General features: G+C 45.2%; 1 protein-coding gene and 1 pseudogene across 1 annotated transcript in view; one reads left to right on the top strand and one right to left on the bottom strand.

Moving 5' to 3' along the window:
• Nucleotides 1–153: 153 nt before the first annotated feature.
• The window catches only part of PIP4K2B (phosphatidylinositol-5-phosphate 4-kinase type 2 beta), a 35,366-nt gene continuing 9,593 nt past the window's right edge, over nt 154–25,926 (top strand). The window contains exons 1-7 of the mRNA XM_010960498.2: nt 154–441; nt 14,822–14,919; nt 18,515–18,611; nt 20,746–20,898; nt 21,740–21,886; nt 22,991–23,029; nt 23,512–23,625. Of these exons, the coding sequence (XP_010958800.1) occupies nt 283–441; nt 14,822–14,919; nt 18,515–18,611; nt 20,746–20,898; nt 21,740–21,886; nt 22,991–23,029; nt 23,512–23,625 (807 nt within the window). The 5' untranslated portion in view covers nt 154–282. The remainder of the gene's footprint in view (nt 442–14,821; nt 14,920–18,514; nt 18,612–20,745; nt 20,899–21,739; nt 21,887–22,990; nt 23,030–23,511; nt 23,626–25,926) is intronic.
• On the bottom strand, nt 3,752–5,335 carry LOC105073282 (poly(rC)-binding protein 1-like; annotated as a pseudogene).

The raw sequence follows: 25,926 nt of genomic DNA on the forward strand, positions 1-25,926 counted from the left end.
AGAAGGCCTGGTGACGGCGGGGCGGTGGCACCGCCCGGGGGCGGGGTGCGGAGCGGGCCGGCCGGCTCCCTGGGGTGGGGCGGGGCGGGGCGGGGCGGGGAGGGCGGAGCGTGGGGCGGACGGAACCACCGGGGCGGGGTGGGGAGGTAACGGGACGGGCGCGACCATGGCGCGGTGAGGGAGCAGGGGTGGGGATCGGTCCGGGGGAGGCCTGGGGCCGCTGGCTTGTGTGCCGTCTCGGCCGCCCCCCCTTTCGCCGCCGCCGCCGCCGCCGCCCCGGGTATGTCGTCCAACTGCACCAGCACCACGGCGGTGGCGGTGGCGCCGCTCAGCGCCAGCAAGACCAAGACCAAGAAGAAGCATTTCGTGTGCCAGAAAGTGAAGCTATTCCGGGCCAGCGAGCCGATCCTCAGCGTCCTGATGTGGGGGGTGAACCACACGGTAACCAGCTCCCCCGCGCGCGCCCTTCCGAGCGCGGCCCCGAGCGCGTTCACGCCCCCCGCAACCCCAGGCCCTCGCCCCGCGGGCCCTGCCAGTGACGCCTCCAAACCCTGGCCAAGCCACTAGCACGCCCACCCCACCCTCGCACGTCGTCCGGGCTGGGTGTGCCTCCTCGCGTGGCACGCGAGGCCTGGTGTCTCCGATGGTGGTATCCCGTCGCCTCCTCCCCTTCCCTCCAGCCCCTCAAGCTTCCTGCGTCTGGCTTCATGCAGCCCCTGGAGCGCAGATGGAAGGCCTGGGTGGGGTGGAATCTCTTTCATCCCCTCTTCCTCTCTTCTCATCTCACCTCGTTTGTTGCATTTGTTTCCTCCCTCGTTCCTTATATCGGCTGCCGAGCTCACTGTCCAGTTGATAGGGCAAGTGGCATTGGCCTGCCTGGATATTCCTCTTCTAGTTATTTGGTTGGTGTGGCTGCTCAAAGTTTCCCCATCCTCTAGACCTCCTTACCACTGACTGGAAATCCTTCCTGGGTTTCCATTTTTTTCTTCTTGAATGAGGTGTATCAACTGGAGAAGCACAGGCTTCCTTGGACCACAAACACTTTACTAGGGTCTTCCTAGATTAGGGAGAAGAGAGAATGTATCCATTTGAGAGAAAGTGATGCCTGCTTATGAGGACTATTCATAGTAGAAATAATGTGGCTTCCTGAATTCTCCTATGGTGTTCCTGTCAAAGATGTTTACTCTCTGTTAAATTGAGCTTTCTATTGTATGCTCATAAAGGGTGTGATAATGGATGGTGATTAGGATGAGAAAGAGGTTCCCTGACTCCTTGGGGTTCTTTGAGATTGTCTAACAGCTCCTGTTAGGAAGTTGGAGCCTAGCACAGTGTTTGAGCTGGAGGACTTTGTGTCTTATTTGTTTGGGGTCTTTCTTCTTTCTCTTCCAACCACTTGCTGTTTGCATTCTGACCATTTCATTGTGAGTTCCTACGCCAGAAATAAGCAGAGGAAGTAAAAGGACCTGAAATACCAACTTCACCAACTAAAAGTAGGAATCAGGAAAAAGAAGCATGGCTTGAGTTTCCTGTGGATATCAGTTCTTTAGGCTCCCTGACTTCACTGAGCACTTGAAATTGCCCCCAAGATGAAATGATGACAAAGGGACCCAAGGCCAGCAAGACTTTTTGCTTTGCTTTACTAGAAGAGCCTCTGGCTGGAGATTGATGAGCTGTTGTCTGAGCCAGGGTTTTAGATCTTTACATCTAATACGGAAATGAACATGTTTATGGTGAGGTCTTTGTTGATTTCTTGGTTTTTGGCAAGTTACTGTGTTCAGTAGCCTCACTGAGGTGAAGGTCCTGACCAGGGTAGGGAGAACCACTAGTTTAAAGCCTAGACCTCTGGAGCTGCTTTGGTTCAACAGTCCAGCAGAGTTTGTTCCTTCTGTTTCCTGCTGCCTCAGGGGTCATCTGACAACATTGCAAGGGAAACTGGGTCATCAAAATGTGAACCCTGTGTCCCTGCCTGAAAGTCAGTCCTTGATTTTTGTCCTGCAGCTTCTCACTAGAAAGCATCCTGTCTGTACAGAGAACTGAGGTCTGAGACTCAGGAATATTACATCTAGTCAGAAGGGCCTTTGGGTCCCTTCTTTGATACATGAAGAAATGGAGGCCCTGATAGGAGGATTAGGTTGCCTATGGTCACAACAAAAGATGTAGCTCATTGTCCAGCACCGTTGGCTAATGATGGTGCTCGAATGAGAGGTCTCGTTTTCTTTGCCTCCTGTTCATTGTCCTGCCTCTCAGACAAGTGCCAGGACAGATGGGGATTATGGTCTTGTTAGAAAACCTGAAGATATGCTCAAAGTGTGTGTGCCTGTGCCTGCCAGTTCCCAGGATTGCGTGTAGTGCTTGGTTTTCTGATAGGCAGGCAGTAACTCTTTGAATGGCAAATTAAGAGGTATCTGTGATTCCTACTTTCTTGGACTAGGCAGTCAGCCTCTTTCTTTACTAACTTTAAGAAAGTTTGAGGGCTAGCTGGAAAGGCATTGACTTTTAAGCAAGACCTATGCCTCTGGACACAATGAGTGAGCACCACAGGGGAAATGCACTGGGCTCCACTGCCCTGGATGGGCTGAGTTTCAGAGGTAAGTTAAACAAAAGTTTTATTGCTTCCTCTTAGCTTGCAGTAGGGTCTAGTCGCCATCTGGGAAATGGAGCATCTCCCCAGAAGAAGACTATAAAATCTTGCAGTTCTCTAGGGAGTCAGGACCGTGTTGTTCTGGTGGACTGATAGCCTTTCTTGGAGGTTACCTTCCTTCAGAAGCCCACTGTTGCCACTTTCTGCAATATAAGGTTTCAGATATCACCTTTTCTTTGATTCTTTAGTTTCTCACCCATTTAAGCATTTAGACCATGATTGTCTGTGGCTGATGGTGTATGAGATGTGAAGGATGGATATGTCTTTATCTACAGCACAGGCCAATTACATACTTTCCCATGAGGTGGTTGACTTACTTCTAGGTGGAAAAAGAGAGGCGTTTGAACTCAGCGTTGTAACAGGAGCTCCTCTTGTGGGCAAGAGATGCAGCCCATGGACTGTGTGGAGGAAGACTGCATAGGAAATGGGGAGAAGAATCAGACAACTTTAGATCTGTCAGGGGGAGAACGAACATAGAGAGAAAACAAGTGTTTTAGTGGATGAAATACAGTTCAGAGGGTCTGGAGTTAGAGAAGAGATTGCCTCAGAGAGGAGTGTGGAGACCAGAGGAGGCCAACCTTGCTTGATAACCTGTTGGCCGTTTTAGGAACCTGGTATGTGTGAAGCTTCACCCAGGTGATCGGAAGGATTGATGGTAATTAACCATTTGGGAAGCTGCCAGACTGGTTCTTCAAAGTGACTGCACCATTTTTACATTTCCACAGATAGTGTGTATGGGTTCCATTTTCTCCACATCCTTGTCAACACTTGTTATTGTCTTTTTTGTTATAGCCACCCTAGTGGGTTTGAAGCGCTACTTCATTGTAATTTTGATTTGCATTTTCTAGCTAGCTAATGATGGTGAGCATATTTTCATGTGCTTACTGGCCAGTTGTGTATTTTCATTGGAGACATATCTATTAAGAGCCTTTGCCAATTACTTCTTTGCCCATTTTTCAATTGGGCTATTTGTCTTTTTATTATTAAGTTGTAGGAATTCTTTGTATATTGTAGATGCAAGTTCCTTATCAGATACATGATTTGCAAATATTTCATCCCATTCCTTGGGTTGTCTTTTTTACTTTTTTTTTTTTTAAACAATCCATTTTTTAATTTTTAAATTCTTGACATTACAGAACTAAACTGAAATTTATTAACATTCCACTCTTACATTTCTTATCGACAAACAAATAAAATTAATGAGCCTAAAACCCAAAACAAAACTAAAAACAGGGAAAAGCTTATAAAATTTAATACGGATCCCAGCATTAATAACTGAACAGAGAATGTGATTTTTAAATTCTTAGCAGATGATAAAGTTGTGTAGAAACTGAACACTTAGAAATTGTTTAAAACCTGGAATCACTGAGCAGAAATTACACAGTTGGATCATGGGAAAACAGCAGCAAGGGGTTATGAGTGAACCTACACTGTTCTAGCTGCACCCCATGCCCTTCTCAGAAGAAAGCCTGGCATTGATTAGTTATTGACTAATACTGGCAGCAGAACCAGTGATAGTAACCTGCCTACCAGAAGAGCCTTCCACTGGGTTGGTAGTTTTGATATGGGCCCCCAACATCTGGCAGGTCTCATTAATGTTGGCACCTTGGTGCCCGATTATTCAGTCAATTAAGTTATTTGGAATGGTGAGTTCATGGGTGGTTTGAGTAGATGCATCCAAACTTGCCCAATAGCCTTTCACCTCTGGAGAGCTGGAGTCAATTCTGATGAATCTGGTCCCGCTGTGCATCATGGCAAAGTGAGACTGTTGTCTTGTCACCTGGTTCAGCTTGGCCAGATCGAGCAGAGAAATGGTGTGTTGTCCTTGGATCTATTAGGCATCTAGAGGTTGTCCCTCTAGGTCATGGGTGGTATGGGAGTAGCCCGAAGGTCCACTGCACCGATCTTGGCCGGCCACGCAGATGACTAGAGAGCTGGCCAGCATGGGCTGGTACGGAATGGTCAGGACTCTCCCTTGCAGAGACTGGGAGAGCATCTCCAGCATGACCAGGTAGATCTACACTCGGTGACAGACTGTGGCACGCCAACAATGGTGATGGCCCGCTCGGTAGAGTTGGGCAGCATATGCCCTGCCCCTGGACCTGGCCCTGGTACTTCTTTGATCTTACACCCGCCCTTCCCAATGAGGGAACCACACTGGGTGGCCGGCACCACCAGCCTCAGGGTGACCAGGGGCTGCAGTGCTGTTGGTCATGGAGCTGTTGATATCTTCTTCCAGCTTGTTGATGATGACGAAGATCTTAAAGATGGCATTGGTGGGGCCGGTCAGAGTGATGATTCTCTCTGGACAATTCCCCTCTGAGATGTTGATATGTGCTTCACTCCTCGTGGATTATCTTAACTGACTCCCCTTTCTTCCCAGTGATGCTTCCTACTTCCTTTCCGTGCATAAGCAGCCGAGTGGTGAGGGTCACATTTAGAACACTTTCAGTCACACCGGCATCCATGGCGAGCGGCGGGCCGTGTTCGGGGGAGTTGGGCTCCTAACGTGGTCAAGTCTTCGGTGGCTGGCGGGTGGAGGGGAGGTGTAGGCCCAAAACTGCGGGCGCGAGGCGAGCGAGGGCTGCGGGAGAGAGTGAGGGCTGCGGGAGAGGGCGGGCACGGGCGGCAGGCTCCTGCGGGGGCTCGACCAAGGCGGCTGTGGTCCACGGCGGCTGCGGTGGAGGGGGCGAGTGGGGCGGCTGGCGGGTGGGCGAGGGCGGGGCGGTGGCAACTCCAGCGGCAGCCTCAGCGTCTATTTTACATTCTTGATGGTATCTTTTGAAGTTCAAGTTTTTTTTAAAATGGACTTTATTCTTTTAGAGCAGTTTCAGGTTCATAACAGAATTGAGCAGAAAATACAGAGTTCACAAGTAGTCCTCCCCACCTACACATATATACTCCCTCCCCTCAACATCCCTCATCAGTGTGGCATATTTGGTTCAATCAAGGAACCAACGTGAACACATTATTATCAATCAAAGTCCCTACTTTACATTAGGGTTCACTTTTGATGTTTTACATTCTATGGATTTTGACAAATGCATAATGACATGTAGTATCATACAGAATAATTTCATTGCCCTAAAAATCCCTTGTGCTCCATCTATTCATTCCTCCCTCTCCCCAAACCCCTGGAAACCATGATCTTTTTATTGTTTCTGTAGCTTTGCCATTTCCAGAATGTCATTTGGTTGGAATCTTACAGTTTGTAGCCTTTTCAGACTGGCTTCTTTTCATTTAGTAATATGTTTTTCAAGTTTCTTCTATGACTTTCATGGCTTGATAGATCTTTTTTTTCTGTACGTATATATTTAAATTTAAATATATGTACTATTATTGTTTCTAAGAATGTTTAGAGCTTTAGCTTTTTAAACTTACATAGTTATCAAAGGTATAAAGCCAACCACAAAATAAGAATTAACTCAAAAAGATACACACACCCTACTATTAACAGCAACATTATTTTTAATTGCCAAGATATGGAAGCATCCTAAGTGCACATCAATAGTTGAATAGATAATGGAGATGCAGCATATATATATATATATATGTGTGTATGTGTGTGTGTGTGTGTGTGTATGTATATGTGCATGTATATATATATGTGTGTATATATGGAGTGGAATACAACTCACCCATAGAAAAGAAGGCTATTTTGCCATTTGCAGCCCCTCATTCACTTTTTTTTTCATTTCAAAAACCAGAATTTTATAACTGCCAGAGACATTTCCATTACATCAAAACCAACAAAATACCTAGACATAAATTTAACCAAGGAGTTTACCTATACTTTGAAAACTGAAATGACACAAAGAAATGGAAAGATTTCTTGTGCTCTTGGATTGGAAGAATCAACACTATCAAAATGGCCACACTACCCAAAGAAGTCCACAGATCCAATGCAACCTCCATCAAAATACGTCAACATTCCTCACAGAGCTAGAACAAACAGTTCTAAAATTTACAAGGAACCACAAAAGACCCCGAACAGCGAAAGCAATCTTTTGTAGGTCTCTTTTCTTCTCTTCTTTTTGTTCTCTTTTCTTATGGTTTGATGACTAGAGAACGTCCTTTAACATTTGTTGTAAAGCTGGTTTGGTGGTGCTGAAGTCTTTTAGCTTTTGTTTATCTGTGAAGCTTTTGATTCCTCCATCAAGTCTGAAAGCCTTGCTGGTTAGAGTATTCTTGGTTGTAAGTTTCCCCCTTGCATCACTTTAAATATATCTTGCCACTCCCTTCTGTCCTGTAGAGTTTCTGCTGAAAAATCAGCTGATAATCTTAAGGGAGTTCCCTTATGTTATTTGTTGCTTTTCTCTTGCTAATTTTAATATTTTCTCCTTATTATTGCTCCAGAAATTTTCTCAGGTTCTTTCTCTCTCTCTTCTCTTTCTGGGACCCCTGTAATGCAAATATTAGAGTGCTTCATGTTGTCCCAGAGTTCTCTTAAACTATTCTCATTCCTTTTTATTCTTTTTTCTTTTTTCTGTTCTGAAGTAGTGATTTCCATTAATCTGTCTTCTAGCTCACTGATCCATTCTTCTGCCTCATTTAGTCTATTCTCGGTTCCTTCTAGTGTATTGTTCATTTCAATCATTTTATTCTTCAACTCTGTTAGGGTGTGCTTTATATTTTACAACTCTTTGCTAAAAACTTCACTCTGTGCATCTATACTCCTCTTGAGTTCTCTGAACATCTTGGCCATCATTACTTTAAACTCTTTCTCAGGTAAATTACCTATCTCCTCATCATGTATTTCTTCTGGGGTTTTATCTTGTGCCTTGGCCTGGGAGATATCACTTTGCTTCCTCATATCATCTATCTTTCTATGTGTTTGTGGATTCCTTCCACAGGCTTTGGGATTATTGTTTTCTTATTTCTAGTATCTGCCCCTGGTGGATGAGGCTGGACTAGAGGTTTATGCAAGTTTCCTGGCAGAAGGAGCCAGTGCCTGCCCACTGCTGGGTGAAGCTTGGTCCTGGACCTCTGGTGGGTGGGGCTGTGTCTAGAGGCCTTTGTGGCTTAGGAAGTCTACTGATGAGTGTGGCTGTGTTCCCACCCTGTATGTTGTTTGGCCTGAGGCTTCCCTGCAGGCTGTTAGGTGGGGCTGCGTCTTGGTGCTAATGATCCAATCAAGATGTCAACCTCCAGGAAAGCTCATGTGGATTAACACTCCCGGAATGTCTTCCACCAGCTTTTATGTCCCTTGAGTGAGCCACAGCTGTCCCCCATGTCCCTAGGAGGCCCTCCAAATCCAGCAGGCAGGTCTGGCCCAGGTTCCTATGAAATCACTGCCTCTGCCTTTGGACCTGGTGCACGTGAGTTTCCGTGTATGCTTCTCAAGCAAATGGAGTCTCCGTTTCCCCCACACCCGTGAGGCTCCCAGAGCCAAGCCCCTCTGGCCTTCAAAACCGATGTCCTGGGATCTCCTTCTATTCCCAGTGCCAGGACCCAAGCTGGGGAGCCTGACGTGGGGCTTAGAGTTCTCACTTCTGTGGGAGGGCCTTTGCGACTTAACAAATCTTCAGCTTGTGGGTCGCCCACCCAGGTGGCATGGGGCCCAGTTATATCGTGAGCACACCTCTCCTACCGTCCTGCTGTGGTTCCCTCTTTATGTTTCCAGTTTCCCAAGATCTTTTTTTCTAGGTTCCAGTCTTTTTTCAAGGGTTGTTTAGTATTCAGCTGTGGTTTCATTGTAGTCACAAGGAGAGGCAAGCTCGTCGTGGTCCTACCACTCCGCCATCTTGACCGGTACTCCCACTAATTGAAGTTCAAGTTTTTAATTTTGATCAAAAGTCCAATTTATCTGTTTTTCTCTGGTTGGTTGTACTTTTGGTGTCATATCTAAGAAGGCTTTGCCCAACCCAAGATGATGAAGGTTTACTCCCACATTTTCTTCTGAGAAAAACTATTTGAGTTTTAGCTCTTACATTTAGTTTTATAATAAATTTTGAGTTAATTCTTATGAATGGTATGAGGAAAAGATTTGTTCTTAAGTCTGCTCAGTTCTCTCCCACATTCCACTCCCATTCTGTCCACACATTTTCTTTGCTTAATGCAGACCCAGAACCTCCTTTCCCTGCCTTTTCCTCTTGCCCTGCTACTTTCAAAGTCTTTAGTAAATAGTCCCACCTTAGTGAAGCCTTTGGATGAGTTTGTCCTTCAGCACACCTTCCCACCTCACAGAGAACAACTGGGACTCAAATGGGAGAAGAAAAACCAAGGTGTAAAAAGGAGGAATAAACCCAGGGGTGGATTTGGTGGCATCTCTGGCTCTCTGTTCTTGCCCTTTTCCTTTTTGGAGTTTCAGATTTTGCTTCAACCTCCTTGGTCTTGGGAACGTGTTTCCCAACACGTCATGTTTTCTGATGGTAACAAATGATTGCCAGTGGTGCCAGCCTGTGGCCGAGACACCCATAGAACCCTGGGACAGGTCAGGAAGCCTGCAAGCCCAGCCACACCCCCTGGGTAGCAATTCCTATGAAGGTCACACAGGGAAGTGAGGGATTCTGGAATCAGAAGTTCATCAGACTAGAACTAGTGACTAATTTTCATGTCCCATGGGATCAGCATAGAGTGAACTCTCTGTTCCTAAGTTGTTTCTCACTCAGCTTGTTTAGCCTCCTCATTATTTATGCTGATGGCTCACGGAGTTAATCGTGTGGATCATCCAAAAACCACTTGCATGACGTGACATTAAAACAGTTTACCATCTTAATATGTTCTGTTTATCATGATACTCAAATGAGTTTGCATTCCACAAGTACATTTCTGCTGAAGATGAAAGAGGTTGCCCCAGAAATGTGCTAGATAGTGAAAAAGGAAATCACATCTTCCTGAAACATTGCTTTAGTCACGACCTTTCATGCTTCAAAGCTTTTAGTTATTCTCTTTTGTCTACCAAATAAAGTTTATTCTTCTCTCCCTGGCGTTTAAGACTCTTTACATACTGGTTATAGCCTCAATAGCTAACCTTAATCTTCTTTCCCATCCTCCAGACCGTGAACTTTTGGCATGGTCACACCAGCTTTCCTGTCATTTTTTTCTCTTTATCCTAGTGTTAGCCATCCTTTAGCCCCCTTTTTCTGTCCATCAGTCTTTCCATCCAAGATTTATTGTCCAACTACTATGTGCCAGCCATTGTGCTAGGGACATAAACATGGGTAAGACAGTCTCTTCCTTCTAGGGGCTCACAGTCTAGTGGTGAAATCAAACATGTAAACAGATAATTACCGAAGTGAATAGATATTTAGGATATAAAGATGCACAGAGGAATGAGCAACTGGTTTAACCTGGAGAAGACAGGGAAGGTGTCACAGAAGTGTCATTTAGCCAGATCTTGGATGATTCTCTTAAATTCATCCCTTCTTCTGAGCTTGCTGCTATAGTCCCTCACCTGAACTATTATGATGGCCCCATAAATGGTCTTGATGCTTCTTATCTTTGCCCTATCCAATCCTTACTTGATTTTGATCCCAGAATTATCTTTCTATATCACTCATCTAATCATGTGAATTCCCAGACTTAAACTTGAGAGGGCTTCCTATTGTCTACATAGTCAAGTCCAAATTTATCATATAGTGGATAAACCTAAATTCAAATCCAGGCTGTGTCCCTTAGTATAGTGTTGAAGTAGTAATTTTTCTCTCTGAGCTTCATTTTTCTTTTCTATAAAAGGAGTATAACATTTCCCTTGCAGGTTATTAGGATAGAGGAAAGGAAGGGAAAACATTACTTTAGTGAGGTAGCTGTCCATAAGAAGGATTGCACAGCACAGTATAAAGAGTCCAGGTTTTGGCACCAGATAGGCTTGGGAGCAAGTCCTGACTCTGCACATATTGTCTGTGTGACCTTGAGCAAGGTACCCTGAACCTCTTTTGCAAAATCAGATTAATAATACTTTATGTGACTATTAAATATTAGAAATAATAGCACAAATAGAACAAAAATATTTATGTGCTAGATATATGATATATAATAATATAAAGCACTGACCACTTACAGACATTCAATAAACAGAAGCAGCTGTTGCTTATTGATACTGAAAATATGCTAGGTTGTTCACCAGTCTTTCCTGTACTGTCTCCCACCACTCCCTGGCACCTCTCTCTTACCCTGCCACTCCCGGCCTCCCCCGACTGTACCTAAAATGGGCAGTATACTTCTACAACTCTGAGGCTTGTTTCACAGCTGGGATTCCCTTCCTTTTGGGTTTTTTGGGGCTTTTTTGTCTGTTTGTTTTTGATTTTTGTTTTTTTGAGAACTGCCATCCTAGGCCTTTCTCCCATGGACTTCTCTGTAGCTTCCTCTAGCAATCAACCCTCCCACTCCCAGGCAGAATCGGTCATTTCTTAATCTGCTTTTCCATCTCCCTTTAGTCATAGCTATAGCACTCATCACATTGTATTTGTTATTTGTTGTCTGTCTTCCCAGCTAAGCAGAGACCATATATTTTCACTTTTGTATCCCCAGCTTCTGGCACAGTACTGGCACATAATGGACCCTCAGTCCATTGAGTAGAAGTTAACTGAATAGAAATTTGGCAGAGTCTGAGCCAGATCGGGAAAGACCTTAAATGCCAGGCTAAGGAGTTAAAACTTGACCCTGAGGTTGGTGAGGAGCCATGGAAGATTTTTGAGCAGAGATGTAACATGATCTTGTTGTAAGTTCTTCCAGTGTTAAGTGCTCTTGGCAATACCAGGAGGGGCATTAAGGTGCCCTGTTTCTACCCTGGTATGTGAGGGCTGGGACTCTGACTCTGACCGTGTTAACCTCACCCTCCTCTGAACCTCTTCCGTTCTGTTCTCAGTCCCTCTGTTCGCACTTACTTAAATGCTCCTTGACTTCAAGTGTTGCTGTATCATTGGTTTGTCTCATCTCCCTGTTAAGAGGGTAAGCCCTCCATTTGTGTGTGTACAGTACGCACATTTTCCTTGCTGTACGCCCCCTTCTCCTGAACGTGAAATGAAGCATGTAGTAGGTCTTTCAGTAAGTGCTTGTTCAACTGAAATTGAATAGAACTCTCTGGGGATATAAAATTTAGCACAACTGAAAAAAAAAATAGTCCAGCTAATCCCTGGAGTGAATCATCTACATGTGGCCCAGTGGAAATGAGGGTGATTCTCTGTAGTTCAGATGTATGGATTGTTCACCGATATATTATCCATTAGAAATTTTCTGCTATTGGGATCTATAGTCAAGAATAGAGGTGAATTGAGAACTAAAAACTGATTAACTTACAAGTATTCAAACTATGTTGCACTAAGAGTTACATAGAGAATTAATGACTGGAGCATTCCTGAATAGCTCGGTTTTTTGTTTGTTTGTTTGTTTGTTTTGTTTTTTGGAGGAAGGTAATTAGATTTTTATTTATTTATTGAAATGGGCGTACTGAGGAATTGAACCCAGAACCTCGCGCATGCCAAGCACGCACTCTACCACTAAGCTATGCCCTCCCCTGCTGAGTAGCTCTTGTTAGAATAATCATCTTGGCTAAGAGGCAGTTGACCCCTTATAAGCAAGCGTTTTAGTCTTTCCTATTTCTCCTGGTAACAAGCACAGGTTTTGGATTTTAGAATAACCGAGAACCAATCAGTAGCAGATACTAGAACATTTTGGTATAAAACAGAATTGCGTAAGAGCCATGAATTCTTAACTTCTTTAACTCTCAGAGTCAAGCTTAATATGCCAGGAAAAAGGCAATGGGACAGCTACCATGAATTGTTTCTATTGGCAGAAAAACAAGGAAGTGGAACGGTTTCCTCTGCACACACTTAACAAGCAGGTGCTTTTGTGAGCACCCCCTGGAATGGGAACTGGCAGGGCTTTTTTTGTGTGGCTGTTTATTAGCCAGATGTATATACTCATGTCATCATCACCCTAAACAACATATAGAACATTTCTGTCACCCTAGAATCACACCTCATGTTCTTTACAGTCAACCCCCACCCCCCCCAACCCAACCCAGGCGGCCTCTTATTGGATTTCTCTCACTGTAGATTCTAGAATTTCATGTAAATGGAATTATATATATAAGATGTACTTTCATGTCTATGCCAGTCACTTTCTGCCAGCAGTTTATTGAGTCTCTGCCACATTGTCAACCTACACTACTACCTCACGGCCCCCTCCCCATACACATGCACTCCTCCGCCTTCCTTAACTTCCCCATGAGTAAATTGGGTTTTTCACCAACTCTAGGAAGGTGTGGGTCCCAAGCCCATTTACTGCATTAACTTGAACTTCCTCCATCCTCTGACATTTCTAAATAAAACAGGTTTGGAACATGAAAGAGGCAGCAAATTAAATGCTATTTCCCCCCCATTTATGCCCCTAGAGGAGCCCTAATGACAAGATTATTCCCTCACTGCCACATGGGGCCTCATTGAGATAATAGGATTTGCAAGGAAACTATCTGGGAGACACAAGGCTGCTCCCCCTGCCCCCTATCCATTAAGTCAGGACTGAGGTTTCCTCTGTAAATCCTGAATGCATTAGTGGCATCTGGGTGAGGGTCAAATGTCAGATACTCTGCTGTGATGGGGGAGGACATCTGTGGCTAATTAGACCACTAATTGGCTAAACTGGGGATGGGGAAGGGCAGGCACTGCCCTCAGCTCTGCACCAATGGGAAGCCAGTTCCCTGTCCAGCCTCCAGCTCCCTGAAGGGGGATGAAAGACAATGAGAAGGTTTGTTTGCTGCAGAGGCAAGGCACTCTACCCCATCTCCCCCAGTTCAGCATAAGGCAGGATGTGGCTTTAGGAACTGGCCCTGCTTTAATCAGGAGAGTAAGAGGGAGCCAGTGACCAGATATCTACCTCTTCTGGCTCACTTTAGATTAATCCTTTGCTTTGGAGATAAGAGTTACACACCCACATAAACCCATCCTTTTTCCCTGCCTTGGGCTGACTTCTCTTTTTTAAAATGTATTTGTTTATTTAATTTGTTTATTTTTATTGAAGTTTAGTTGATTTACAATATTGAAATTTAGTTGATTTACAATTACAGTTTAGTTGTGTTAGTTTCTGGTGTATAGCATAGTGATTCACACACATATATATATTCTTTTTCATCATAGGTTATTACAGGCTATTGAATATAGCTCCTTGTGCCATACAGTAGGACCTTGTTGTTTATCTATTTTATATATAGTAGTTTGTATCTGCTAATCGCAAACTCCTAATTTATGCCCCCCCCTTCCCCTTTGGTAACCATAAGTTTGTTTTCTACGTCTGAGTCTGTTTCTATTTTGTAAATAAGTTCATTTGTATCATTTTTTAGATTTCACATATAAGTGATACCATATGATAGTTGTCTTTGACTTATTTCACTTAATATGATAATCTCTAGGTCCATCCATGTTGCTTTATTTCTATATATATTTATGTAGATATATATATACACAATATATAGATAGATATAAATATATAGATATAGATAAATAAATATATATAGAGATATATTCTTTATCTAATCATCTGTCAGTGGACATTTAGGTTGCTTCCATGCCTTGGCTATTGTGAATAGTGCTGCTGTGAACATTGGGGTGCATGTATCTTTTCAAATTAGAGTTTTCCCCAGATATATGCCTGGGCTGATTTCTTGAGTGACCCTGTTTGAAGATGTTTAGAGGCCTCAATTAACACTCACATAGGTTGAATGGCATTTATTTATTGATCCACTTATTACTGCATTTGGAATACACTTAAATAGTGCCTGCCATATGCAAATTGTGGTGCTAAGAACCCTGGAGCTTCCAGAGATCAGTTAGAGGATCTTTGCTTACAAAGATCAGTGCTATGATCTTGCTTAGCTTATAATCGAGCAGGCTCGTGTAGGTTATAAGCATTAACTACTATATGAGGGGGGCTATGAGATGGCAAAAGATGGATACAAACAATGTTTCAGGAATTCCAAGATGGGAAACGTTTGTGGTTTAGAGAATCATGGAAAGCGTCATAGAGGAGGTGCCTTTTGAGCTGAACCTTATCAGGTGGGGAGAATTTCAATAGGTAGAGATGAGGTTGGAAACTTATTTGAGGAAAAGAACAAAAGTAAACATGAGGAGGGATTCCGTGGACATGTTTTTGGTGAGATGGTAGCATCCATGTTGTAGCATATTGTCTCTCTGAGGCAGGTGGCTTCCTGGCTGAGAACCTCACTTTCTCCTTGCTTTGCAGATCAATGAGCTGAGCAATGTCCCTGTCCCTGTCATGCTAATGCCAGATGACTTCAAAGCATACAGCAAGATCAAGGTGGACAATCATCTCTTCAATAAGTAAGTTGCCTACTGAGTGGGCACAGGTATTGTGGGCAATTCTCTCCCTTAAAGCAGAGAGCTTCTGAAACCTCTCCATGGTGGGGGCCAAGCCAGCACCTGGCAGGGTGTGAAGCGACACCTGGATCACAGCTGAAAAACCGGCTGGGAAAATGCATTCATTATATGCCTCTCCCCCTTGTGTTGTCCTGTCAACTCAGTCCTTTATCAGCCTACCTCCAGTGTCCCTCAGAGCACGTGGCTTGGCCCAGGGTGATTCATCTAGGGCCAGTTTAGGTAAAAGTGAGCTGCTTGGGAGTGGAGGTATCCAGTGTGAGGCTGACAGCAGTTGCCCTATCTTGATCTTAGTCTGAGGCAAGAAGCTGCCAGGCATGTTCTGGGGCCTGGGATGCAGCCAAGCTCCTTTATTTCCAGCTAGTGTGTGAACAACAGACTGAGCGTGGTGCCCAAGGGCGCTATCCAAAATCATTCTTCCCATTTTTGTTCACTGTGGCTTCTTGGATTAACATTGGTGTCTAAAGTTTGTCACAGGCTTTGACGGAGCACCCGTCTGACTGGCACAGTTCGGGGCCTGCTCTAAGCCCTCTAGGGACCTAGCTTTTTCATCCTTTGATGGGTCACCCCAGTAACTATTTGCTGCTCACACTCTCTTCCTTTCAACATTTGAATCTTGGTTCCACTCTCCATTGTCCCACAGTCCCCACCACCTCACCGGCTGGGCTCTGTCACCCTACCATTCCCAGACTGTTAGCCTGAAGGAGAAGCTTGATTTGAAAACATCCTTTAGTGGCCTCTCTCTGCCATAGTAAGTAATAACAACATCGTATTCTAGAAGCCGCCTGTCTTCAGAGCTGCTGCTTGCAAAGTGGCACCTGTAGAAAAGAAAAGCTCTCCTGTGTTTTTTCCCTGTTCTCTCACTACTACTCACTTCTAACACCAAATGTGTGGGTTTTCCATACATCAAGCAGTTTTGTAGGACACCAGCTAAGTGTCTTACAATTCAATTCAGTTTTGACTCTGTTTACCAATTTAGCATCACGTATCACAGGTTAAGGGCTGAGTCTCACAAGACTGCCCCCCTCCACTTTCAGATACTGATCTCAAGTCCAGATTGTCACCTATGCTTCTGACCAACTTAGTATAGATTGGAGGTTCCCTTGACCCTCCCTCTTGGGCTCGACTAATTTGTTCAAGTGGCTCACAGAACTCAGGAAAACAGTTTACTTACTAGATTGCCGGTTTATTATAAAAAGATGCAACTCAGAAACAGCCAGATGGAGAGAGGCAATAGGGCATGGTATGTGGGAAGGGGCGGGTAGCTTCCATACCCTCTCCAGGCACCACCCGCCCCAGACCTCCACGTGTTCACCAACCTGGAACCTCCTGAACCCTATCCATTTGGATTTTTATGAGGGCTTCATTTTATGACAGCATGATTGACTAAGTCAGTGGCCATTGGTGATTGATTCAACCTCCAGCCCCTCTCCTCTCCCTGGAAGTCAGGGGGATGGGACTGAAAGCTCCGACCCTCTCGTCCTGGTTGGTTTGCCTGGCAAAGAGCACTCAACCTTAGAGGTTTTCCAAGTCACCTCATTAACATAAATTCAGGTATACTTGAAAGGAGCTTTGAAACATTGAAAGACACCTTTACTGCTCTCATCACTTAGGAAATTCCAAAGATTTTAGGAGCTCTGTACCAGAAACAGGAACCAAGACTACATATATATTTGTTATTATATCCAATATCACACCACCTAAGGAAGGAGGGGCAGCCCTAGGCTCTGAGGCAGGAAGTGGGGTTGTTTTGTGCCAGAGGGCAGAGCTCTGGAAGTGGACATTGTACCAGAGTCTTGACATCTTGGCCTAAAGCGGACATCCAGTATTTTTTTTGTTTTCTTCTTTCTTGATTCCTTTTGTCCTTTCAACAACTGTTTGCATCCTAGTTCTCAGACTGCAGTGCTATTTACTAGAAGACGGGGGTACATAGGCAGACCAGGCCCCTGCCTTCCTAAGAAGCCACTGCTTTTTATTTCCTTGAAGTCCACCATCCTAGAATAGTCAGAGGGACACAATCCCTTTTTTCCCCCAGTGTTACTGAGATATAATTGACATACAGCACTTTATAAGTTTAAAGTATACAGCATAATGACTTGACTTACATAAATCATGATATGATTACTACAGTAAGTTTAGTGAACATTCATCGTGTCACATAGATATAAAATTAAAGAAATAGAGAAAAAGTTTTTTCCTTGTGATGACAACAGAGGGACATAATTCTTTTTTTCTTTTTTTCTTAAAAAATTCTTTATTGCTAAAAAATTAAAACCATCTTCTGACCCTTCAGTGAGTCATAATCTTTTTGCTGGTGGAGGGTTTGAAATATTGTGAGAGTTACCAAAATGTGACACAGAGACACAAAGTGAGCAAATGCTGTTGGACAGAGGGCCATGTTTCTGAAAGGGAGTTCCCAAGCAGGATGACTGTTGTCAAGGTGGAGGATTTGGAGGAGGCATCCCTTCAAGGTGATTCTCTTCTGTCCTTGGAGTCTGTGGATTGACTAAAGAGTGGGGAGGGTGAAGATTGGTGCCAGAAGCCAGCGAACAAGAGTTCGTGGAAAGATGGGATCCCAGTTAGTTGACTGAGGACCTCTTCAATCTAAAGCACCCTCCCCTTCCATCCCAGTGGAAACCAAGGGCAGGGCTTCCTGGGTGTAACCATCTTCAGGGTGTTTTGATAGGAACATCCCCAGAGGAGAGGGACCCTTTGATGAGAAAGGCCTTTCCCTTCAGCAGTCACACTGACATTAGCCTCACAGCAGCTGCTCCTGTGCAGCCACCCACCTGTGGCTGCTACAGCACTTGGGAAGTGGGGCCGACACTCAGTCTCACTTCTTTGCAGGTAAGGTTTTTTCCCTTTAAAATCTTGTTGAAAGATAGCATACACTCAGAAAAAGTACACAGATCATAAGAATAGAGCTAGATTAATTTTTACAGTGTACACAAGGATTGTGAAGTTTTTAAACCTTATCATGCTTAGAATCCCTGGAGTGTTTGTTAAAAATGCAGTTTTCCATTCAACAAAGCTGTATTGAGCACTCAGTGTGCCAGGCACTGTATAAGGCGCTGGTGCTTCCTTGGTGCCCTGGAGGAGCATATAGTCTGGAGGGGAAATAAACATGAAATACATGATTTCAGAACAATAGGAGAGATTTACAATACAGCAGGTAATTCTGATGTTCACCCTGGGTCAAAAACCCCTCTAGAAAGGAAGTTACAGGGAGGGGATAGCACCCAGGGCAGTTTCCACATTCTTCTTGTACGCCATGAAGCAGGTGGATTTGGAGCTAATGTTTGACCAAAAAAAGGGTAAACTTTGTGTAAATAATACCTCAAAAAATCTGAATTAAACAAACAAACAAAAAAATATAGATTTCCGGACGTAACCTTCAGAGTTTTGCGGGCTTAGCAACTTACATTTTAAGTACTGCAGATTGTTCAGATCCAGACGACCTGCGGACCACACTTTGAGAAGTCCTGTTGTATGAATTAAATGAGCAAGAGGTTTATAAAAACATGTCTCTGCTTTTCCCTAGAGAGAACCTCCCCAGTCGCTTTAAGTTTAAGGAGTACTGCCCCATGGTGTTTAGAAACCTTCGGGAGAGATTTGCGATCGATGATCAGGATTACCAGGTATGGGTTGTCTTTGCGAAATCGGAGGGGTTAGGGAATGGAGGGGAGGTCAGGAAGTCACAGGACAAGTAGAGGAAAAACATGTGTACCATTCTTGTGCTCATCTTCCTGTCACGTCTCACTCCAGCCCAGGCAGCCTTTTCCCCAGTGTTGGTGGGCTTTTGGAGGGGTGAGGGCCTTAGAAGTGCTTCTGATGGTGCCTCACAGGGTCCGGCTCCTTTCCCAGGGAGCAAGAGCAGTGGGAGGGAGAGGGGTCTACAGAAGCTGCTTCATTTCAGTCTGACATCCCCAGTCTGGGCTGAAGAACCCTTCTCCTCTGTAGTTTGGCTTAAAAGAGAGAGAATTATTGCCAGTGGGAGATGAGGCTTCTTAAAGCAGATAACACAAATTAGAAAAGGCAGACTTCAAGGGTCGTGTAACCTCTTGCCAGCTCTGAGTGCCGTCTCCTAAATTTGTCCCCTGTCCTGACATTGAGAGTGGGGGCTAAGCACTGCAGGGCAACTGCTCCCTTCGGGGGCAATCATGTGAGAGAGGCCTTTGGCCTGTTGGGAGGAATCAATCCCAATATCAGGGACGTTAAAGTCTGACTCATAGTCTGTGGCTTCTATTACTTCTCCCCCTCACACCTTTCTTGGATTTCTTTCCCTGGCCTAGTGGTGAAGGCGGGAGAATTTTCCACTTTCCTTGTGTAACAGTAAGAAATATAGCTGATTTTCTGTTGTATGTGGGGGAAAAAAGGAGTGTACAGCCTAGGGAAATGTAAAATGGATGCCCACATCTTGCAAAATACTGTAATTCCTCCCACCCCTTCCCAGGAAGTCTTTCACAGAGTAGTTCACGAGAAGCAGAATGGGCCCCCGGTGAGTCCATCCCCTCTGTCCTCCACTCTGGAGGACCTACTGAGGAGGAGGGGGAGGGAACATGAGAGGAGGAAGAGATGCCAGGGACTTGAACAGTCAGGAATGGCTGTATCTAAGAGGTGCTGGGAGGTCCTCCAGCCCCTCCTGTTGGGACCAACCCTGAACTAAATCATGACCTGATCAGAGCATGAGGTTTTCTGAAAACTTCGTGCCATTATTGCAACCTCAGTTTGCTCGAGTGTCTTCCTTCCACTGTGGCTCTTTCCTTTCCCCTTGGCCATCTAACCACATCCTCTCAGTGTCAGCATGTTTTCTCTAATAGCCTTGTGGGCAAATGATTGTGCTCAAGACTGCAATGGGGCCAGGAGGATGGTGTTCGGGGAGGGGGCTCTGTGCTCTTAGACTCCCAGTGATTTAGAGAGTCAGGAAACGCTGCCTGGAAATGAGGCAGGGATAGAACCATACTTGTCAGTCGTCTCTGCCTTCTGACCTCCTGAAGGTCTTTTCCCGGCAGCTGCCTGGTGAACACAGCCCTTTGGTTGACTCATACCTTCCCTACTCCCTCCCCCTTAAGGCTTCCCCTTGCCTTCTAGTCCTAATGGGAGTGGGGCCTCGAGGAGGAGCCGAGATAGAACTAGAAAAGCTCCCCAGATCTGCCTCAGAGCTCTGCAAAGACAGGCAGGAGTCTGAGGTGAGGGGAAGGCGAGGGCAGAGGTGTTGGGCAGAGCAGTGAGGACCAACTTCCTGCTTTGAGAAGCATCAGGGTACATACAGGAAATAAAGAGGACTGTGTCCATTCCTTCTTTGTGCTAGACTTCTTTTCTTTGTTACTCGAAGACACTGGGGAAGTCATCTCTTGTCTGCCTGCTTGTGTTCTAGGTGAGGACACTCAGGAGTGGAGAAGTTTAGTGGCTCACCCAAGGTCATATTACATGTGAGCATCAGGATAAGAAGCCAGGCCCCTACCATCCGAGGCTGAGTTTTAGTTTATAGAGTAGCTCTCTGGGATCAGAGTGAAAGGAAATGGTTCACAGTCAGTCCTCTAGCCATCCCAGTCAAGGATTAGGAGCAGGTGGTAAGGAACAACTCTTGTCTCTCTTGAGGAAGATTTTTGGGAGAGATGTGAACTTTCATTAGAAAAGAGGTGGGGTAAGGTCCCATCATTCTTAGTGTTGTTGGCTTTAGAACAGTCTGGCCCATGAGAGAAGACTCAGTAAAAGTCAGAGTCCTTGTTCCCCTCCCAAGGCCAGCCCGCTTTTGTCTCGGTCCCTCAGAATTCAGTGACGCGCAGTGCCCCCATCAACAGCGACAGCCAGGGCCGATGTGGCACACGTTTCCTCACCACCTATGACCGGCGCTTCGTGATCAAGACTGTGTCAAGTGAGGATGTGGCTGAGATGCACAACATCTTAAAGAAATACCACCAGGTATGGTGAGTCCTGAGCCTGGACAGCAGAGGATGGGCTGGAGGAGGGAGAAAAGAGAGGTCCTTGGGGAGGGCTCTGTCCTCTCTGGTAATGACAGATGCCGCCTGAGAACCAGGCACTTGCCCTCCCCCAGGGCCATGTTTCTGTGAGGTGAAATGCCTACTTGAGAAAAAGAAAAAAGAAATGAAGGCATGTCATGGACACAGTCCCAGCTGAACAGCTGTTTCTCATCAGAGTTGGGACGTTTTTGCACTCTGGCACCTGCCTCATTTCTTCTAAAAGAGGTCCTGTCTGCTCAGCAGGGCTGCTGCTTTTCCTGTTCCACCCTCCTCTCCTCTGAAGCCTAACAGGGAGTGCCTGTCCTCAGCCTGCCTGGGTCTTCAGGGAAAGCTGGCTTCTCTCTGGGCACCTAAGAAGTGGTGAAAGGGACTTGCAGTGTTTGGGGAGTTAGAGCAGAAGACGTGGGGCATGGTGTGGGTGAGAGCTCTGGGGAAGGAGTCATTCTGTTTTCCCAGACGGCCGCATCATAGTCCTGCCTCTGCATCCCCTTTCTGCCCTTAGGCGTTCCCATTTCAGGCCGGCAGAGGAGATGCAAGGCCTAGATCAGCGATTTTCCCTCAAAATCCTAATAATATTAAGGTGAAGGGGCTCTGCACTGCCTGCCCAGCCTCTCACTCTGGGCGGCTGTTGTCTATTGTGAGTCTGAGGAACCCCATGACTTCACAAAATACAATTTGAAAACCAATAGTCTAGAGGCTAGAATCCCAGGGAGATTTCAGCCTGGGGAGAGCCCTGCCCATCCTGGCACCTTCATACGTTCCTTTCCTCCCTTCCTTTCTAGTTTATAGTGGAGTGTCATGGCAATACCCTTCTGCCACAGTTCCTGGGCATGTACCGCCTGACCGTGGATGGCGTGGAAACCTACATGGTGGTCACCAGGAATGTGTTCAGCCATCGGCTCACTGTACACCGCAAGTATGACCTCAAGGTAAGAGGTTCTGTGTTTCCCAGCTCTGTGGCTGCCTTTTCTCTGAGGCTTGGAGAGGCTACAACTCTAATTTCCATATAATGGGAGTAAGTGGAGCAAATGTTTTGGCATGGACAAATGACTCGAGAGTTGATATGCCTAATTCTTGTGGGCTAAAGGCTGTCTGAAGTCCAGGTGACAGTGACAAGAGGTTATTTAAACCCCAGATGTAACAACTGATGTTCTTCAACTCCTGTCAGGGGGATGTGTGCACCGAAGGCAGCAGTATGGGAACAGGCTGTGCTGACGCACACACCCTGGCAGCTTTCCAGGCCACGTGGACTGACAGCACAAGCGCATTTCTAGACACTGAAGAGAACACATTAGTTGAAACTAGCACAACATCATAAATCAGTGATACTTCAATTAAAAAAAAAAAACAAAAACACATTGGTGCCTGTGAACTACAGCAACCACAGCTCTCCACTGCTCCTTGAACCTGGTTTCCTGACCCCTGTTACCTTGCACCGCTCCCCCTGTCTCTGTTGCAGCTACACTGGTTTCCTTTCCATTTGTGCAGTGCCTGCGCGCTCCGCCTCCCCAGGATCCCACACAGGCTGCCTGCAATCCCTTCCCTGCCTGTTTCTCCACCTCCGCCTTCCCCCACCTAATTCCTTCCTACTTAGCCTTGCGAGCTCAGCTCAAATATCACCTCTTCTAAGAAGCAGGCTTTGGTTACTGCCCGTTTCCAGTCCAGACCCTGCCTCTGTGCTACATGCTCTCAGAGTGTCCCGTCTTCTCCCCTGTACCACTTTGCATCTTTGTAATTAATGGATTAATTAATCGTGTAGCTACTGTGTAATGTCTAGCTTCCCTGATAGAAGGAAAGTTCCTTAAGGGCAGGGGCTGAGTCTCTCCTGTTTCCTGAGCATGTGTCTGGTATAGGCAGATCTTTATAAGCAGTCTGTGACAGTGGAAGGGAACAAGTAGCTGCCTCCTGGCCCCTCTAGGAGTCTAACCAGCCTCCTTGAATTCAACTGCTGCCTCGCCCCAAAGACTGGTGCATGTTTTTTCACTCAACGGAATTTGCCTCAGCTGGACTTCTGATGGCTCTTATCCTTTCAGGGTTCTACTGTCGCCAGAGAAGCGAGTGACAAGGAGAAGGTATGCTGGGACCTGAGCTGATCAGTTGTGTTATGGGTCACAAGGAATCGGAAAAACCTTCTGTCGGCCCGCTTGTCCCCGTCTCCACCATCACCCCAGCCCAATTCCTAGACTCGCAGACATGCTCTGTGTCACTAAGCACCTGCCTTTCCTCATCCTTGGCCTAGGCCTTGGTCTCCAGCCTTTTACCTCTGCCCTTGCTGGGTTCTTCATAGTCCTGGAGGCCTGGCAGTTTCTTTCATACAGTCCAGCCTGAATAAGTGAGTCATCCAGGCTCAGCAGGAAGTCCTTTGGTCAGTCCTCAGTGTCTGATATGTGCCACATGTTTGCCATCCCTGCCTGCCTGAAGCCTGAGTCTGTAGACTCCTAGACTAAGCTCCTGATCTGGCAGGTTGGCTAAGGACCCTTTCCTTTCCTGTACCATTGCCCTCAGCAGAGGACTTCTTGGGGTGAATAACCTAACATGGCTATTGCTCTTCCAGGCCAAGGACTTGCCAACATTCAAAGACAATGACTTCCTCAACGAAGGACAGAAACTTCACGTGGGAGAGGAGAGTAAAAAGAACTTCCTGGAAAAACTGAAACGGGATGTAGAGGTACGTATTAATCCTCGTTTTTGCTTTGCTTGAGCAGCGCTCCCTCTTGTCCCCAGAGCAGGAGCCTCTTTAACATTAACGAAAATTGAATTCATTACTTTCCAGGAGTGTAGACAAAAGAGAAGATAGTGATTTGAGCAGTGTGGGTAGTTATTTGTATCAAAGCTATAGCAAACGAACATTCCATTTGAGGGGACACAGTTTGTGCAAGTAGAACCTTTGTAACTTGGTTTGGAATGCTTTTCCTAATCTCTTCACTAATCTGTTTCAACCTCTTTTTCAAACCTCTTCAAACTTCCTTTCTTGTAGTATCCCCATGGTGGAGGGGGCATCCAGCTGTCAGAATGACAGGAAGCTATTAAGATCCACCAACCGTGCCTTTCTCTAGGTCTGATTCTCCTCTTACCTAGCAACTTTATGGTTGAAATGGGACTCCCTGTGGAGAATTCCTCCAGGGGAGACAGGTGCTAAATAATGAATGTGATATCTGGACCACTTAATAACTCAGTGCCTCCTTTTTTAATAAGTTGGGGAGCCTGCTCATTAAAACCAAACACTATAGATTTTAAAAAATGTTTTACTATTTTTTTTATTGTGATAACATATGCATAACATAAAATTCACCATCTTAACCATTTTTAAGTTTAGTGGCATTAAGTGCATTTATGCTGTTGTGCAGCCATCACCACCATCCATCTCCAGAACTTTTTCATCTTCCCAAACTAAAACTCTGTACCCAAGAAACACTGATTCCTCATTCCCCCTTTCCCCTTGCCTTTGGCAACCACCATTTACTTCATGTCTCCATGAAATTGACTACTCTAGGACCCTCATGTAAGTGGATCATACAGTATTTGTCCTTGTGTCTGGCTTATTTTACTTACCATAAAGTCTTCAAGGTTCATTCATGTTGTACTGTGTGTTAGAATGTCCTTCCTTTTTGAGGCTGAATAATATTCCATTGCATGTATGTGTATACCACATTTGATCCTCCATTGATTCCTCCATCAATGGACACTTGGTACATTAGTTAAGATTCTCCAGAGAAACAGAATAGGGTGTAGATAGTTAGATAGATAGATGTTTATTATAAGGAAATGACTCACAATTATGGAGGCTGGCAAGTCCCAAGATCTACAGTTGGCAAGCTAGAGACCCAAGAGCTAATGTAGTTTTAGTCCAGAGGCCAGCAGGCTTGGACCCAGGAAGAACTGATGTTTCAGTCTGCATCTGAAGAGAGGAAGAAACTAAAGTCTTAGCTCAGAGGCAGTTAGGCAAGAGGAATTAGCTATTTATTTATGTATTTGGTTTTTTTTATATATATATACTTTTTTTATTGAATTATAGTCATTTTACAATGTGTCAAATTCCAGTGTAGAGCACAATTTTTCAGTTATACATGAACATACACACATTCATTGTCACATTCTCTTTCGCTGTGATCCACAAGATCCTGTATATACTTCCCTATGCTACACAGTACAATCTTGTTTATCTATTCTACATTTTGAAATCCCAGTCCCTTCCCACCCCGCATTTATGTATTTGTAAATTAAAAAAATTTTAAGGATTTATTACTTGCAGCAAGTAGGGAGAATACCAGGGAGCTTTCCCAAAAGAGTACTTCAGGAGGAGTTCCCTTACTTGCAGGAAGATCGGTGCTTTTGTTCTATTCAAGCCTTCAACTGATTGGATGAGGCCCACCCACACTAGGGAGGACAACCTGCTTTACTCACTTTACCAATTCACATGTTAATCTCATCTATAAACAGTATCACAGACAATAATATTTGACCAAATTCTGGGCACTCAGTAGCCCAGTCAAGTTGATACATAAAATTAACCATCACACTTGGATTGCTTTATTGTGAGTAATGCTGCTGTGAACATGGGTTTTATAAAATTCTTTTTGCCAGGAAGCTTTTCCTTAACCACCTCCTATTATGTTTCTGCCTTTATTCTGACATTCAGTTTGTCCAGAGTCTTTCTCTTGCCTTTTCTACTTTTCTCCCTGTTCTGACCTCGAAGAAGAATTTAAGGCAGTTTATATAGTTCCTGTGTTTTCACCTGCATGTTGCATTATAAATGTTTGCAGGCAGATAGGAGGGGGTGTGGTTCATGGACTCTCTCCCCTCTGGGACTCTGGCCCCTTCTGCCTTGGCCTTGAGAGGGCCTTGTGCAGAGGTGCTTGCAGTGGTGCCCCTCACCTTTCCCTGTGGAGAAGATTCTGCTGATCTCCTATAATTGAGACTTCTTGTGCTTTTAGTTGTCTTCTGGGCCAGTGTATGAAGCCGCTCTGGT

The sequence above is a fragment of the Camelus bactrianus genome, chromosome 16 (assembly GCF_048773025.1).
Source record: "Camelus bactrianus isolate YW-2024 breed Bactrian camel chromosome 16, ASM4877302v1, whole genome shotgun sequence".
NCBI lineage: Eukaryota > Metazoa > Chordata > Mammalia > Artiodactyla > Camelidae > Camelus > Camelus bactrianus.